At 37.9% G+C, this 18,555-nt stretch overlaps 1 protein-coding gene across 3 annotated transcripts in view; it reads left to right on the top strand.

The window, feature by feature from the left end:
* Nucleotides 1-18,555, top strand: part of SAMD8 (sterile alpha motif domain containing 8) — an 83,745-nt gene that overhangs the window by 44,234 nt on the left and 20,956 nt on the right. For all 3 annotated transcript variants that reach the window (XM_036827941.1, XM_036827942.1, XM_036827940.1), the window contains one exon: nucleotides 12,641-13,233. In XM_036827941.1, coding sequence (XP_036683836.1) covers nucleotides 12,641-13,233 — 593 coding nt within the window. The remainder of the gene's footprint in view (nucleotides 1-12,640; nucleotides 13,234-18,555) is intronic.

Raw genomic sequence — 18,555 nt, 5'->3', positions numbered from 1 at the left:
CTCTAGAGCCCATGAGCCACAACTACTGAGCCCGAGCACCACAACTACTGAATCCTGCGCACCTAGAGCCCATGCTCTGCAACAAGAGAAGCCACCACAATGAGAAACCCACGCTCCACAATGAAGAGTAGCCCCCACTTGCCACAACTGGAGAAAGCCCGTGAGCACAGCAACCAAGACGCATCGCAGCCAAAAAGAAATAATTAATTAGTTAAAAATAATAAATAACAAGTGTTGGTAAGGATGTGGAAAATTAGAACACTTGTGTGTTGCTCGTGGGAATGTAAAATGATGCGGCTGCTTTGAAAATGGTATGGTGATTCCTGAGAAAATAAAACAGAATTACCAAATGACCGAGCAATTCCACCTCTGGATATATACGCAAAAAAAGTGAAAGCAGGGACTTCCCTGGTGGTCCAGCGGTTAAGACTCTGCACTCCCAATGCAGGGGGCCCGGGTTCGAGCCCTGGACAGGGAACTAGATCCCGCATGCTGCAACTAAGAGCCCGAATGCCACAACTAAGACCAGGCACAGCCAGATAAATAAATAAATAAATAATTTTTAAAAAATGACAGCAGGACTTGAAAAGATATTTGTATACACCTATGTTTATAGCAGCATTATTCACAATAACTAAGAGTTAGAAGCAACCCAAGTACCTACTGATGGATGAATGAATAAACAAAATGTGATATATACATAGAATGGAATATTATTTACCCTTAAAAAGGAGGGAGGTTCTTTTTATTTTATTTTATTTTTATTTATTTATTTATTTTTGGCTGTGTTGGGTCTTCGTTTCTGTGCAAGGGCTTTCTCTAGTTGTGGAGAGTGGGGGCCACTCTTCATCGCGGTGCGCGGGCCTCTCACTATCGCGGCCTCTCTTGTTGCGGAGCACAGGCTCCAGATGCGCAGGCTTAGTAATTGTGGCTCACGGGCCTAGTTGCTCCGCGGCATGTGGGATCTTCCCAGACCAGGGCTCGAACCCGTGTCCCCTGCATTGGCAGGCAGATTCTCAACCGCTGTGCCACCAGGGAAGCCCAAGGAGGGAGGTTCTGATATATGCTACAACATGGATGAAGCTTGAAGATATTATGCAAAGGAAAATAAGGCAGACACAAAAGGACAAATATTGTAGGATTCCACTGTTGTATCTAGAATAGTCAAATTCATAGAGACAGAAGGTAGAATGGTGGTTGACAGGAGCACAGGGGAGGAGACAATGGGGAGTTATTGTTTAATGAATATGGAGTTTCCATTTGGAATGATGAAAAAGTTCTAAAAATGGATGGTGGTGATGACTGCACAATGTAAATGTACTTAATTCCACAGAACTGTATACTTAAAAATGGTTAAAATAGTAAATATTCAGTTATGTGTAGTTTAACACACACACACACACACACACACACACACACACACAAAGAACATATCATCATATCTGTGATGCAGGCATTAGAAAGCCAGTACTGCCACTCTACAACTGCAGCTGCTTCCTGACACAAAGTCAGTGACTAGAAACTGGAGAATTACTTGTACACTCACATACAACCAACATTTCAATAGTCTTTCTTTTGGATACCTAAAACTTCAGGAAAATGGCCCCTACTTCACTTTCTGCTTTCCTCTCATGTCAGAGCATCTAGTTGGCTGAACCTAATTCACGTTTAGAACCCTAGTTGCAAGGGATCCTGGGGAATAATTTTTACCTTTTTAACCTCTGTAGTACAAAAGACAACTAGAGGGAGATTGGAAAGGATCCTGAGTGCCAATTCATCATATTTGTGAAAGGATCCTGAGTGCCAATTCATCATATTTGTCACAGGCACTGAGTCAATGGTGATTCATAGATGGTAATACTCCTTGTAGTCAAGTCATCATTTCCAGTAGTTGGCCAGATTGTCCTGCAGCTGGTCAGTCACAAAGATAGGATAGGACAAAACAAATAGCTTCAGTGAGGCAGAATAGGGGAAAAGTTTGTTGATAGTTATTGTCTCCTTTTGCAGTTCTGGGCTGATTGTGCTTAGTTTGTTAAACCTAATATACAGTATTTTCAGTTTTAATATGGTAACTGAGTTTTAATAAGTAAATGAGTTATTTACATTATCGTGAAGATAATTTAGTGCATGTCACTCCATTGGTATGCATTAAAGGCTCATTGATTAAAGAACAGTCATGCTACTGTTAAGAAATACCAGATAAGCTGTTTTCATTGTATTAAGTATGGAGATAAGATCATGGGAAATATGCTGAGCTCTTTTGCTTTCAAGCTGCTGACATCTTTAATTAGTATGAATTAAATTTGGAGAGAAAAGAAATAAATTTTCTAGTAAATGAACAAGCTGATGTGCTGAAAATTGCATTTTTTAATAGTTTTCAAGGGACTTCCCTGGTGGCGTAGTGGTTAGGACTCCGCACTCCCAATGCGGGGGGTCTGGGTTCGATCCCTGGTCAGGGAGCTAGATCCCACATGCATGCTATAACTAAGGAGCCCACCTGCTGCAACTAAGGCCTGGTGCAACCAAATAAATAAATAAATAAAAATAAATATTAAAAAAAATAGTTTTCAAAAATTTCTCACCGGAGTCCATCCAAAAGATAAGAAATGTTTTGTTCCACTCTGTACAGAACAGTCAGCTACTTTAGTTTATCTGTTATCTATGAGTTGGAACTAAGTTTGAGTAATGCCTCTTGATGGTAAGATTCTGCATGAGTGGACTATTCTCTCAGTGCCTTGATAATAACATATTGACCTTTGATAACTAATTTCTTAATTGCTCATGATTTCAGAATAAACTTCTTTTAAATTTTATCTCAAATTGAAATGTTTCCTTTACGTACCAGTTAACATTTTGGACAAGTACCATGCTTTGGATGCAGTGCTTTTTGATGTGGATCAAACTTTAATGACGTAGCTAGGAGTTAGTGTCTAAATAATATGTCAGATTTTTCGATTCTATTATTCTACTTCTATAAATCTAACCCAAGGCACTGCAGTACTATTTGTAATAGTAATAAAATTGTGAACAGTTGCCGACAGTGGAGAAATGGACAAATTATTGTATAGCCATACAATGGAATGTCCTTTTCAAAGGATAGTTTGATAACATTAGACAGGACTCATGCAATAATGTTAAGTAAAAATGATACAGAATTACCAATGGTATGATTTCTCTATAGAAATTTTCTCTATAGAAAATTCTGTGGATGAAAGATAAATAAAAAATTGCAAGCATTAGTTCTCTGGGGGGTACTTTTGAAATTATATTTTAAATGTTCTTCAACAAATATGTATTGCTTCTATATATTTTTCTGTCTTTTTATTGTAGAAGTGCATTACTCTAAAAGATCCAAACAATGCAGAAATTTGTAGACTACAAACTATAAAAGTCCTTCAGTCACCTACCTAGACAAATGAAGTCCAGTTTATCAACTTGTTCTTTTATGGATTTTGCTTTTGTTGTCATATCTAAGAAATCTTTACCTAACCTAAGGTCAGAAAGATTTTCTCCTGTGTTTTCTTTTAGAAGTTTTCTAGTTTTAGATTTTACATTAGGTCTGTGATCCATTTCAAGTTAATTTTTTATATGTGGTGAGAGGTATGGATTAATGTTTTTTGCATATGGTTATTCATTTGTTCTAATACGATTTGATGGAAAGACTATCCTTTCTCCACTGAATTGCCTTTGCACATCTGTAGAAAATCAGATATCCATATGTATGTAGGTCTATTTCTGGATTCTCTATTCTGTTCCATTGATTTGTATATCTTTATGCCAGTACTACTTTGTCTTGATTAGGGTAGTATGATAGAATTCTAAAATGACCTCCAGTGACCTTTGTATAGTGGGAAGGACCTGTGAGTCTGATTATCACTCTGTGATTATGTTATATTATATGGCACAGTTGACTAAGAAAGGGAAATTATCTTAGTGGACCTGACCTCATCAGCCAGCAAAGGACTGGGCTTTTCCTGGAGAAAGAGATTCTAAGTACAAGGGGGATTCAACAAGGAAAAAGCTGCTGGTTTTCAGAATAGGAGGAGGCCCTGAATGCCAGTGGCCACTAAGTTTACAGTAATTTGTTACACAGCAGTAGAAAACAAACACTGTATATAGTAAGTCTTGTAATTAGCTATCTAATCTTATTCTTTTTCAAGGTTGTTTTGGTTATTCTGTGTCCTTTGCATTTCCATATCAACTACTGAAATAAGTTTATCAGTATCTATAAAAAAGTCTGTTGGGATTTTGATTGGGATTCCATGAAATATATAGATCAGATTTTGGAAGAATTGATGGATGTCAATGAAAAATTAACCAGTTGATCTAAGAAAGAAACGGAAAATTTTATGTGAGCCAAATTGAGCACTGTAACCCAAGAACAGCACATCAGAAAGCTCTCAGAGCTGTTCCACCAATAAGAAGTGTAGGCATAGTTATATAAGTTTTTTTGAGACAGAGGGCTGTACTTTAAATGACGTTTTATTGACAGTTACACGCTCCAGATCTAAAAGTTGTGTGGCCCCTTACAAGATCAAGAAGGAATGTTATCTTTTTTTTTTTTTAATACATTTATTTATTTATTTATGGCTGCGTTGGGTCTTCATTGCTGCATACGGGCTTTCTTTAGTTGTGGCGAGCGGGGCTAGTCTTCATTGCAGTGCGTGGGTTTCTCATTGCAGTGGCTTCTCTTGTTGCGGAGCACGGGCTCTAGGCGCATGGGCTTCAGTAGTTGTGGCACATGGGCTCAGTAGTTGTGGCTCGCGGGCTCTAGAGCGCAGGCTCAGTAGTTGTGGCACATGGGCTTAGTTGCTCCGCAGCATGTGAGATCTTCCCGGACCAGGGCTCGAACCCGTGTCCCCTGCATTAGCAGGCAGATTCTTAACCACTGCACCACCAGGGAAGTCCTGGATATATTTTTGATAGGCTGATTGTTGGATAAGCGAAAGAGAGGTGACAAGGATGATTCAGTTTACCAAGTTCTAAGGTGGATTCTTTTTTAAAAAAAAATATTTTCTTGTAAATCGTTCTTTTTTTTTTTAATGTTTATTTATTTATTTTTGGCTGCGTTGGGTCTTCGTTGCAGTGCGCAGGCTTCTCATTACGGTGGCTTCTATTGTTGCGGAGCACAGGCTCTAGGCACGCGGGCCTCAGTAGTTGTGGCGCATGGGCTTAGTTGCTCCACGGCATGTGGGATCTTCCCGGACCAGGTCTTGAACCTGTGTCCCCTGCATTGGCAGGAGGGTTCTTAACCAGTGCGCCACCAGGGAAGCCCAAAGGTGGATTCTTAACCACTGCGCCACCAGGGAAATCCCAAGAAGGAATGTTATCTTTTAAGGAGTTGTCTTGCTGGTGCTAGGAGAATGTTGCTCTTTATGGCTGAGCAGGTATTTATGCCAACGGGGGAGGTTTGGTTGATGCGTAACACAGATACACAGTTCTCAGTAGTGGGGAGAGAGGAGGCCAAAGGGCAGAGAAAAAATTTTTATGTTTGAATTCTTCTTGTCTGGACATAAAATATGAATTTTATTTCACAGCATTTTTATTTTCTTAAAAATTTGAGTCTTTTGACCCACCCATGTCACTATTTATTTAGATCTTTAATTTCTCTTAGCAATGTTTTATAGTTTTTAGTGTACAGATCTTTCCCATGTTTGGTCAGATTTATCCTTGGGCATTTTATATTTTTTGGTGCTATTGTAAATGGTATTATTTTGTAAATTTCAATTTTTTGATTGTTTATTTCTAGTATATAGAAATACAATTGATTTTTGTATGTTGATATTAAGCAATCTTGCTAAACTAATTTATTAGTTCTAGTAACTTGTGTTTGTGTGTATGTGTAGATTCCACTGAATTTTCTACATAGATTATCATATTGTCTGCAAATACAGTTTTGTACCTTCCTTTCCAATCGTATGCCCTTTATTTCTTCTTCTTGCCTTATTCTACTGGTTAGATTGCTCAGTGTTTTACCGAAATGGTGAGAGTAGACGGTCTTGCCTTGTTCCTGATATTAAGGGGAAAGCCTTTAGCTTTTCATCATTAAGTATGATGTTAACCATAGGTTTTTCAAAGATGTCCTTTATCAACTTGATGAAGTTTCTCTTTATTTCTAGTTTGCTGAGAGTTTTTCATCGGGAATGAATATTGGATTTTGCCAAATGCTTTTTTGTGTCTTTTGAGTTATTGTGTGGTTTCCCTGTTTTAGCCTATGGTGAATTATTTTTATTTTCAAGTGTTAAACTAACTTTGCACTCCTGAGATAAACATCACTTGGTTATGTTGTATTATCCTTTTAAAATATTGTTGGATTTGATTTGCTAAGATATGTTTAAATTTTTTGCTTTCATCTTTGTAAGGGCTATCAGGCCGTAGTTTTATTTTCTTGTAACGTCTTTGTCTGGTTTTGGTATCAGGGTACTAATGGCCTCATGGAATGAATTCAGAAGTATTCCCTCCTCTTCTGGAAGAGTTTTATTTTAGTAGTCCATTTCTCCCAACTTTTGTGCTATTGTTGACATATTTTACTTACATATTTACCCATATATCTACCATTTCTGGTATTCATATTTTCAAATGATGGCATTTTTGTTCTGCCTGAAGGACTTCCTTTTCACATTTCTGGTAGCTCAGGTCTGCTCGAGATGAAATTATTCAGTTTTTGTGTGTCTGAAAAAGTATTTGTTTTACCTTTGTTTTTGATCAACATTTTACTATTCATAGAATTATAGGTTGATCATTTTTTTTCTTTCAGTGTTTTAAAGACATTGTTTCACTGTCTTCTAGCTTGCAATGTTTCCAGTGAGGAATCTGCTATCATTCTTATCTTTGTTCCTATGTGTATAATGTGTGTATCCTCTCTTTTTACTTTTAAGATTTTCTCATTGTCATTGATTTTGAGTAATTTGATTATGATATGGTGTGGTATAGTTGTATTTGTTTGTTTGTTTGTTTGTTTTTTATTTATTTATTTTTGGCTGCGTTGGGTCTTTGTTGCTGTGCGCGGGCCCTCTCTAGCTGTGGGAGCGGGGGCCACTCTTTGTTGTGGTCCACGTGCTTTTCACTGCGGTGGCTTCTCTTGTTGTGGAGCACGGGCTCTAGGCACGCGGGCTTCAGCAGTCGCGGCTCGCGGACTCAGTAGTTGTGGCTCGTGGGCTCTAGAGCACAGGCTCAGTAGTTGTGGCGCACGGGCCCAGTTGCTCCGCGGCATGTGGGATCTTCCCGGACGAGGGCTCGAACCCGTGTCCCCTGCATTAGCAGGCGGATTCTTAACCACTGCGCAGCCAGGGAAGCCCCGGTGTGGTATAGTTTTTTGTATGGTTCTAATGTTTGGAGTTTATTGAGCTTTTTGATTTGTGTTTATAGTTTTCACCAAATTTTGAAAAATGTTAGCCATTGTTACTTCAGATATTTTTTTCTGTCCTCTCCTCTCTCTCTCGTTGTTTGGGGACTACAATTATGCATCTATTAAGTTGTTTGAAGTTGTCCCATCTCTCACTGATATTCTTTTCATTTTCCTTTTTTTTTTTTTAATCATGGTAAAATATACATAACAAACTTATATTTTAACCATTTTTAAGTGCACAGTTTAGTGGCATTAAGTACATTTACATTGTTTTGCAACCATCACCACCATCCATTTCCAGAACTGTTTCATTATCCCAAGTGGAAACTTTGTACCCATTAAACAGTAATGGGTATTTTTCTCCTACTGCTCAGTCCCTGGAAACCAACATCTACTTTCTGTCTCTATGAATTTGACTACCTCATCGAAGTGAATCATACAATATTTGTCCTTTTGTGTCTGGCTTATTTCACTTAGCACAATGTCTTCAAGATTCCTTTTAAAGGCTGAATAATATTCTCTTCATTTTAAAAAATTCTGTTTTTCCTGTGTTTCATTTTGAATAATTCCTATTGTTATGTCTTCAAGTTTACTATACTTCTGCAATATCTGATCAGCTGTTAATCCCATCCAGTGTGTTTTTTATTACATATCTTGTAATTTCATCTCTAGAAGTTTGAGTTGGATCTTTTTTATGTGTCTATATCTCTATTTAACTTTTTGAACATTTGTAATACAGTTATCATAACTATGTTAATTTCCTTGTCTGATAATTTTATTATCTGTGTCAGTTCTGGGTCAATTTCAATTGATTTTCTACTCATTATAGATGAATTTTTCTACTTCTTTGCATGCCTGGTAATCTTTGGTTGGTTGCCAGACATTGTGATTTTACCTGTTGGGTGCTGAATACTTTCTTATTCCTATTAATATTCTTACGCTTTGTTGTGGGATGTAGTTAAATTACTTGAAAACAGTTTGATCCTTTCGGTTCTGCTTTTAAGATTTGTTTGGCTGGACCAGAGACATGTTTAGGTTTAGGGCAGGATTTCTCAATATCAGCACTATAGCACTTTGGGTCAGATAATTCTTTGTTGTGAGGGGCTGTCCTGTGCATTGTAGAGTGTTTAACAGCGTACGCAGCCTCTAGTCTTTAGATGATCCCCTAGTTGTGACAACCAAAAATGTCTCCAGAAATTGCCAGATATTTTGGGGGGGCAAATTGCCCTCAGTTGAGAACTACTGTTTTAGGGTTAATTTTGCCTTACTGCTATGGAAAGATCTTATTGTGTACTCTACCCAGTGCCCCACGAATCATGAGATTTTTCATTTTTTTCCAGTCTGGTTGTTTATAGTAGGCACTTTTAGTGGTCTTGTGTGAATACTGGGCGTTATTGCCTCTAATCTTTCTGGGTGGTTCTTTTTTCAGTCTTGTTTGGTTTCCTCACGTATATGTGCTGATCAGCATTCAGCTGCCTATTCAAGGGAGATCCTTTGCAAATCTCTGGAGTTCCATCTTAGTCTGCTTGGGCTGTTATAACAAAAATACCATAGGCTGGGCAGCTTAAACAACAAATCTATTTCTCGCAGTTCTGGAGGCTGAGGAGTCCAAGATCAAAGTGGCAGCAGATTTGGTGTCTGTGAGGACCTGCTTCCTAGTTCATAGATGGTCATCTTCTAGTTGTGTCTTTACATGACAGAAGGGAAGAGAGAACTCTCTGGGGTGTCTCTTATAAAGGCATTAATTCCGTTCACGAGGGTTCTGCCTTCATGACCTAATCACCTCCTAATACTATCCTATTGGGGGTTAGAATTTCAACATATGAATTTGGGGGGAATATAAACATTCAGTCCATAACAAGTTCTCTGTCTGTGTATCTTTCTCCTCTCTAGTATTCTATCCCAGGTACACTAGCCACCTTGATTTCCCTAGACTCTCAGTTCCTTTGCAACTCACCAGGTCTGCTGGGCCTCACCCAGTTTATATCCTGTACCACTCATGGATGGGGCAGTAGGGCTCACCTTGTTTCCTACTCTCAAGGATCTCCTTTGTTGTCTGGTGCCCACTGTCTTGAAACTGGTTTTCTCCCCATATATTTTATCTATTTTTTGGCTGTTTCAGGTGGAAAAGTAAATCTGGTTTCTCTTATTGCATCTTGGTCAGAAGCAGAAGTCTCTTTAACTGATAGTTGATTCATATTAATTATTGGTTAAAGCTGAAAGTATTCTGAAACATTTACTTACCTAATTTCTTCATTATGTATATTTGTATGAAACTTATAGCTGTCATATTCTTCGTTAAAAGTCTCCTGTTCCCTGTAGTTCCTATGGTACAATGTAAATATTAAATTTCCTTGAAGCCTTTTATCATCTGTTAATATACCTCTTTAATGCAGGTTTTCATAGTGTTATCTAAATATGGGCCTCTAACTGTATGTAGTAGCATACAATTAACGGGTGTGCCCTGACCTGATGAAGCACAACAGTGCAATGTGTCATGCTTTTAGGGCATTGCCACAGCAGGCTCACAGACTTCCAGGAGGCTTTATTGTAAGATAACTCATATTTTCTAGCAGCTAAAACACCAGCATCAAAGCCTGTTTGTTAGCCAGATTGAGGGTATAAAGAACAGATTGTTAGCCAGATTGAAGGTGCTATAAGACAGAAAAAAAAAATAACCATGAAAGAGATCATTTTGAGCATTGTGTGAGATGAAACTACTGAAGAATAAGGCTAAAAGGATGGGGGTGACTTGGAGCCCGTTGGTGGTAAGCTGTTAGAAAAAGGAGAAAGGTAGCAGAATAGAAGTAAAATGACAGAAGGAATCTGGCCTTATTTTGTATGAGAAGAGCTTCTCATACTTATTACATCGTAATTGTTGCAGAGTTTGTAGCATGTGCTTGTTGGATATTCAGGGATATTCTCTGAAATAATTTATTCAGAGAATACCTTGGGGAAAAGATATGTATGTAGTGTGTAGGATGAACCCATCTGGCTATCTATATGGGCTAAAACATAGCAAAATCATTTAAAATGGAACTATATATATGTAATACATGATATAAAATTATATATATCAATGTGTATAAATTCCATGAGTTGAAAGTGAATAAATCATAAATCCTTGGCCTTTGGGGTGGCACTGATATACTGTAGGTAAAAAAAAAAAAAAGTTGAGTATGATTTTTTGTAGCTCTGCAGTGTATAAGAATTAGCCTTTTAAAATATGTCCTTACAGATGCATGTACTGTTAATTTTTTAAGACTGAAAAGCTATTGTGGATTAATACTATTAAAAGCTCTGTTTTGAAACACTGTGATTTAAGGTTTCCGAAAACTAGGATTGCTTTTTAGTAATTAAGAAACAAATATTTAATGGGCATGTTTCTTGTTGGCTGAATACTTTTGATGGTGTAAGAGGTACTTAGGTAGTTGAGTATCCGCCTTTTTCAGGTGATTTTAAGTATTCATGGCAAGAGTTTGTGTGGATAGAAGAATGCAGAACTGGCAGCTTTTTACTTTCCTTAGCATAAGGAAGCATAGAAAGTTTTTCATAGCCAAAAATGCATGTTGCAAGGGAATGACAAGCACTAAAATCAGGAATTACTACATCTGAGAGGAGAGGAAGGGGTTGCTATCAGGGAAGGACATTCACTTGTATTGATGTTTTGTTTTGCTTTTAAAGCAAACTTTTAAAATGAAGTTCAACGTATGTAAAGTGTAGATCATATGTATACAGATTGATGAATTTTCACCTGTATAACTAATACCCAGAATAAGAAACAGAACATATGTATTGGCACTGTTTGGTTTTTGTTTTTTTTTTTTTCTTTCAAGCTGGGTAGTGGGCACATGGGTGTTTGTTGTATCATTCTTTCTCCTTCTTCTTCTTTTTTAATGCTTTAAAGTTTACCTACTGTGGGGTTTTTTTTAATATATATAATATTTATTTATTTATTTTGGTTGCACCAGGTCTTAGTTGCGGCATGTGGGCTCCTTAGTTGTGGCATGTATGTGGGATCTAGTTCTCTGACCAGGGATCAAATCCGGACCCCCTGCATTGGGAGCGTGGAGTCCTATCCACTGCGCTACCAGGGAAGTCCCCTTGCTGTGTTTTTTAAAAATCATCTCAAAAGGAAATATGGTCTTTAGAGATCTGGAAAATGTCAGAAAGCCCACAGGCTTTAGTAGCTGAGAAAGTACTTTAGGGAACTAGGTTTTTTCTCCATGTAGGCCTTTGTCTCCCGTATATCTGATAAAGCTTATAAACCTGATACAGGCCCAAGTTACTGAATATTTTAAAATGGAAAAAGAACATAAACAGAACTGTGTGGGATCAAAGTAGTAAAAATTATTAGTACTTTTTGAAACAGCACATTATTGGCCTTTTATAATTGCAGTATAGGGAATTCCCCAGGGGTCCAGTGGTTAGGACTCCATGCTTTCACTGCTGAGGTCCCGGGTTCAACCCCTGGTCAGGGAACTAAGATCCTGCAAACCACGTGGTGAGGCCAAAAATTAAAATTAAAAAAAAAAGGAAATACTATAATTGCAGTGTAAAATATGGCCCCTCAAATTTATGGTACATTGAAATGTTTTATCACTAAATCTCAATGATAGTTTAAGAAGAAAATTCCTTTTTCAATTCTGTAATGGAATATTCAAGGTATAGAAAGAAATGAGCTGTTAAGATATTTATAGATATTTATATCTAGTAAAGGCTTTATATTTGTTATAGAAATTATTTGTATAGTAGATAGAAATATGCTTAATCTAAGGGGTTTCCTGCAATTAGTTATCTATCTGCCTTTGTGGGGTTGTGTTGTTTTTTGGAGGCGGGGTGGGGGGGATACTTATTCCATGAACATGAAGATTTCTGAAATTTGATTTATTTTTACGTATAACAAATCTTTCTATATATCTCATTTTATGAAAAGTGTTGAGTTATTTTTCTCAATTGTTCTCACCAGTAGGCTTTTTCTAATTAAGTTATGGCTTACTGTGGTGTGGAAAAGCCATTTGTAAAATATTTTCAAAAAAACATTTTGTAAAAATGTTCGGTCATTAGCTTTCCTTCTGCTATTGGGGTTATATGCATATAATTATTAGAATGTTAATCTGTTGAAAACTACTCATTAATGAATAATTTTTGTTTCTTTTACTCTCGTCTGGAAGCCAATAGGGCAGTGTAGATGAATTACTGTTTCTGATATGTTTACGCTTATTTTGTCTTCAAAGGAGTTGTTAGGACACCCTGAAATTTTTGTTTTATTTTCCTGTTTTCCCTTGACAGGCAGTGGAAGAGGAAATGGCTTTTCCTAATCAGCTCTGCATTCGCCGCTGGACTACCAAGCATGTAGCTGTTTGGCTGAAGGATGAAGGCTTTTTTGAGTATGTGGACATTTTATGCAATAAGCACCGACTTGATGGAATCACATTGCTAACGTTGACTGAATATGATCTCCGGTCTCCTCCTCTGGAAATCAAAGTCTTAGGGGACATTAAAAGGTTAATGCTGTCAGTCCGAAAATTGCAGAAAATACATATTGATGTTTTAGAAGAGATGGGATACAACAGTGACAGTCCCATGAGTTCCATGAGCCCTTTCATCAGTGCTCTTCAGAGTGCAGAGTGGCTCTGTAATGGGGAACCTTCACACGACTGTGACGGACCCATCACTGATTTGAATTCTGATCAATACCAGTATGTGAATGGTAAAAACAAACATTCTATTCGAAGATTGGACCCAGAGTATTGGAAGACCATATTGAGTTGTATATATGTTTTTATAGTGTTCGGATTTACATCTTTCATAATGGTTATAGTGCACGAGCGAGTGCCTGACATGCAGACCTATCCACCACTCCCGGATATATTCTTAGACAGGTAAGTTTTGTTTCTAGTTGCCACGTTTGTAGAAGATAGCTGTACTAGCAGTGATAATGATATATTCATGATAATTACGTTGTTTATTATTGTTGTTTTGGTTGATATATACTTCCCATTTGCTTTATCTGGTAGTAAATAAAGATATGCTTTAGAATTGCCTTTTTCCCTTAGAGTAAACTAGACCTTAAGCCTAGATGAGTAGGAAGAACCACTGCTTAATTTATTTTTCTACAGCTATGTTATAGCTCCTTGGGCACTTCAGATTTTAAAAGGGTTTCCTGGAATGTTATATGTAATAAATGGAATTTGTTTACTTTTTAAAAAAAAAAGATGAACAGGGTTTTGCTTCTTTTAAAAATATGGGGAGGTCTCATGTATCATCAAATAAATTAGAACTATCATAAATGCAAACTGATTCGTGGAAAGTATTCTGTTTTTATAAATACTGAATACATAAAAATGAATATAGTATATTATATGAAAAATAAGAATAGAACAAAACTCAAAACTATTAGTTTTTATATTTGTGGTTTTAAAAAATCTTTTTAAAGTTTGTAGTGCTGTCTTATTTGTTTTTATAAAACGTGCCCTTCTGAAAGTGCCTTATAGTATATGGGTTTTTTTTTTTTTTTTTTTTTTTTTTTTTTTTTTTTTTCTTTTTTTTTTTTTTTTAAACTTTTTATTTATGTATGTATGTATGTATGGCTTTGTTGGGTCTTCGTTTCTGTGCGAGGGCTCTCTCCAGTTGTGGCAAGCGGGGGCCACTCCTCATCGCGGTGCACGGGCCTCTCACCATCGCGGCCCCTCTCGTTGCCGAGCACAGGCTCCAGACGCACAGGCTCAGTAATTGTGGCTCACGGGCCGAGTTGCTCCACGGCATGTGGGATCCTCCCAGACCAGGGCTCGAACCCGCGTCCCCTGCATTGGCAGGCAGATTCTCAACCACTGCGCCACCAGGGAAGCCCTGGGTTTTTTTTAAATGAAATGAATTAAAATGTCCACGTTAAGATGGCAGAATGACATATATATAACATTTTGTTCTCTCTCAAGCCCTGACTAAAAGTATAGTAAAGAAGTTGTGTTTGTTTGTTGGTCTTAAGTTGTAAACTTACAAGGAAAGGGTAGATAAGAGAGGAGAAAACAGCCATACATTTTTGGGAGTTTGAAAGCAGATGGGTGAGGGACTTCCCTGGTGGTCCAGTGGTTAAGACTCCGCACTCCAATGCAGGGGGCCCGGGTTCGATCCCTGGTCAGGGAACTGGATCCCATATGCCACAAATAAAAGATCCCGTATGCTGCAACTAAGACCCGGCGCAGCCAAATAAGTAAATGAATATTAAAAAAAAAAAGAAAAGCAGATGGGTGAGTGGCAACTAGCAGAGCTAAAGTAACCTAATTCTAAAGCAGCAGTCGGGAAAACTGAGAACCAACACAAACTATCTTGCAGATTTCTCAAAGCTCTGGATACTGTGGGTGAAAGGGTGGTGCTAAAATAAGAAAGCTGTTTAAGAAGCTGTTAGATCCCTATATCTCCTTCCCTGTTCTATCGTACACAATTTTTCCAACAGAAGACCCTAAGGAAGTAAGGAAGACAGCATGCGGATATCTGATGAAAGAGTACTCTAGGCAGAGGAAACAGCAAGGTGCAGGAATCCTGAATTGGTAGTAGGCTTAGCATGTTTAAGGAACAGCAAGTGAGAGATGGAGAGAACAGTTGGAGATGAGATCTGAGAGGAGACAGGAGTCCAGATTTTGTAGGTACTTGTAGACAATTGTAAGGACTTTAGCTTTCATTCTAAGTGAAAAGGGAAGCCATTGGAAAGCATTTAGGAGAAGAGTAGAGTGATCTAACTTCCATTTTAAAAGGTCACTCTAATTGTTGTTAATAGAATAGCCCCGGGGGTGGGGATGGGAAAGCAGAGGTTAGTTAAATTATTGAATTCATCTAGACAAAGATGGGGTGGATTGGATGAGAAGAGTAGTGGTACATACATATATATGTGTGTGTGTGTAGATATACATATATGTATGTATATATATGTGTGTGTGTGTATGTATATACATACAGGCAGCAAGATTTGCTTATGGATTTGAATGTAAGGTGTAAGAGAAAGAGAGAATTCAAGGATTATTCCAAGATTTTTGACTTGATCATCTGGAAGGATGGAGTTGCCCTTTATAGAGGTGGGAAGACTGTGGAAAGACCTGACTTGGAGAGAAAAATAAGGGTTTGGTTTTAGACATGTCAAGTTTGAAGTATCTTTTTTTAGCTACTTTATTTATTTATTTATTTATTTTTGGCTGTGTTGGGTCTTCGGTTCGTGCGAGGGCTTTCTCTAGTTAACGGCAAGTGGGGGCCACTCTTCATCGCGGTGCGGGGACCGCTCTTCATCGCGGTGCGCGGGCCTTTCACTATCGCGGCCCCTCCCGTTGCGGGGCACAGGCTCCAGACGCGCAGGCTCAGCAGTTGTGGCCCACGGGCCCAGCTGCTCCGTGGCATGTGGGATCTTCCCAGACCAGGGCTCGAACCCGTGTCCCCTGCATTAGCAGGCAGATTCTCAACCACTGCGCCACCAGGGAAGCCCTGAAGTATCTTTTAACACCAAATCAGAAGTCAAGTAAGAGATGGAAAGATGAGTTAGTGTTCAGGGAGATCTAGGCTGAAATTTGGGAGTTACAAGTGTAGGTAAAGCCATGATATTAGATAATGTCTACTAGGAAGTGAGTTTAGAAGGGAAAAGAAGATTGAAGATTGAGCCCAAGAACAGGTATAATGTTTAGAGGTCAGAAAAGTAAGGCAAAACTAGTAAAGAAGAAGACTGAGCAGCTCCTAGAGAAATGGAAATAAAAACACAAATAAACAAATGGGACCTAATGAAACGTAAAAGCTTTTGCACAGCAAAGGAAACCATAAACAAGACCAAAAGACAACCCTCAGAATGGGAGAAAATATTTGCAAATGAAGCAACTGACAAAGGATTAATCTCCAAGATTTACAAGCAGCTCATGCAGCTCAATAACAAAAAAACAAACAACCCAATCCAAAAATGGGCAGAAGACCTAAACAGACATTTCTCCAAAGAAGATATACAGATGGCCAACAGACACATGAAAGAATGCTCAACATCCTTAATCATTAGAGAAATGCAAATCAAAACTACAATGAGGTATCATCTCACACCGGTCAGAATGGCCATCATCAAAAAATCTACAAACAATAAATGCTGGAGAGGGTGTGGAGAAAAGGGAACACTCTTGCACTGTTGGTGGGAATGTAAATTGATACAGCCACTATGGAGAACAGTATGGAGGTTCCTTAAAAAACTAAAAATAGAACTACCATACGACCCAGCAATCCCACTACTGGGCATATACCCTGAGAAAACCATAATTCAAAAAGAGTCATGTACCACAATGTTCATTGCAGCTCTATTTACAATAGCCAGGACATGGAAGCAACCAAAGTGTCCATCATCGGATGAATGGATAAAGAAGATGTGGCACATATATACAATGGAATATTACTCAGCCATAAAAAGAAATGAAATGGAGGTATTTGTAACGAGGTGGATGGAGTTAGAGTCTGTCATACAGAGTGAAGTAAGTCAGAAAGAGAAAAACAAATACAGTATGCTAACACATATATATGGAATCTAAGGGAAAAAAAAAGGACATGAAGAACCTAGTGGCAAGATGGGAATAAAGACACAGACCTACTAAAGAATGGACTTGAGGATATGGGGAGGGGGAGGGGTGAGATGTGACAGGGTGAGAGAGTGTCATGGACATATATACACTACCAAATGTAAAATAGATAGCTAGTGGGAAGCAGCCGCATAGCACAGGGAGATCAGCTTGATCTCGGTGCTTTGTGACCACCTAGAGGGGTGGGATAGGGAGGGTGGGAGGGAGGGAGATGCAAGAGGGAAGAGATATGGGAACATATGTATATGTATAACTGATTCACTTTGTTTTAAAGCAGAAACTAACACACCATTGTAAAGCAATTATACTTCAATAAAGATGTTAAAAAAAATAAATAAATAAAATTGCTTCCACATCTGGCAGTATTAATAAACTTTCAATTAAAAAAAAAAAAAAGAAGAAGACTGAGGAGGTCAGGGCGGAGAGAGTGAGAGAGTATTATGGAAGCCAAGTTTTAAAAAAAAGAAGTATTTTAAGAAGACAGGAATAAATTATAATTAGCTGTGTCAAATGCTGCTGAGGGGTCAAGTAAGATGAGGATAATTGACCGTTGACTTTGACAAGAGTTAATAAGGGCAAAAGCCTGATTATAATGGGTTCAACAGAGAATGTGAGACTGGAATTTACCTAAAGGTATATCTCCACAAATATGAAACAGCATATGGACAGAGTTATTCATTGTGACATTAATTGTAATAATTATAAATATTGGAAATAATCTAAATGCTTATCCATGGAAAACTGGTTGAATATACTGTGGTACACCTATACAATAGAGTACTATTTAATCATAGAAAAGAATGAGGAAGATTTCTATGAACTGATGTGAAATGGTTTGTAGGAAAAACTCAGTAGCTGTGAAGCACCATGAGCATCCAGATCATGGTTTCTAAATACCAATCTGTACTAAAGGAACAGACCAGGGCTCCTTAGAGAAATGGCTAATTTTAAGTCTGGGGCATGGTAAGCATAAAATTAGCCTGAAATAGATTTTGTGCCATAAAGCAAGGAGGTGGAAACCTATCAAAAGAACATATGAGCTGGTTTTAAGGGGCTCCCACTGATCAAATTAGGACAGTTGGAACATCAAAAAGCATAATGATGGTAATGGATTATAATATACTGAGAAAGAAAAAGAATCTATGAACCCATAGTGATAAACAAAACAAACAAAAAGTGGTGGACTGAGAGGGGAAGTTCTTCAAGGGAATTATAAGGGAAGTTGAAGAGCCATAACCAAGCGCAGTACATGAACTTTAATTGAATCCTCGATCAAGAAAAAAAAATACTGCTATAAAGGACATTTTAGGGACAGTTAGGAAAATTTGAATATGGATGGCATATTAAATGATACAGTTTAACACTAAATTGGTGTTACAGTTTCCTGGGTGTAATAGTGTATTGGGTTATGAAGAGGGTATCCTTGTTCTTAGGAGATACATGTTGAACTATTTAGGGGAGAAGTGTCATAATGTCTGCAACTTATTTTGGGAAGGGTTTAGTCTCCTCCAAGAGTGTGTATGTGTATTTAGGTTTGTATAGAAAGAGGGAAGTAAAGCAAATATGGGAAAATGTTAATTATTGTAAACGATAGATTTAAGTGAAGAATACAAA

Source organism: Balaenoptera musculus, chromosome 16 (assembly GCF_009873245.2).
Source record: "Balaenoptera musculus isolate JJ_BM4_2016_0621 chromosome 16, mBalMus1.pri.v3, whole genome shotgun sequence".
NCBI classification, from domain to species: domain Eukaryota; kingdom Metazoa; phylum Chordata; class Mammalia; order Artiodactyla; family Balaenopteridae; genus Balaenoptera; species Balaenoptera musculus.
The sequence above is the reverse complement of the archived record's forward strand: the minus strand, read 5'-3'. Positions and strand labels throughout refer to the sequence as shown.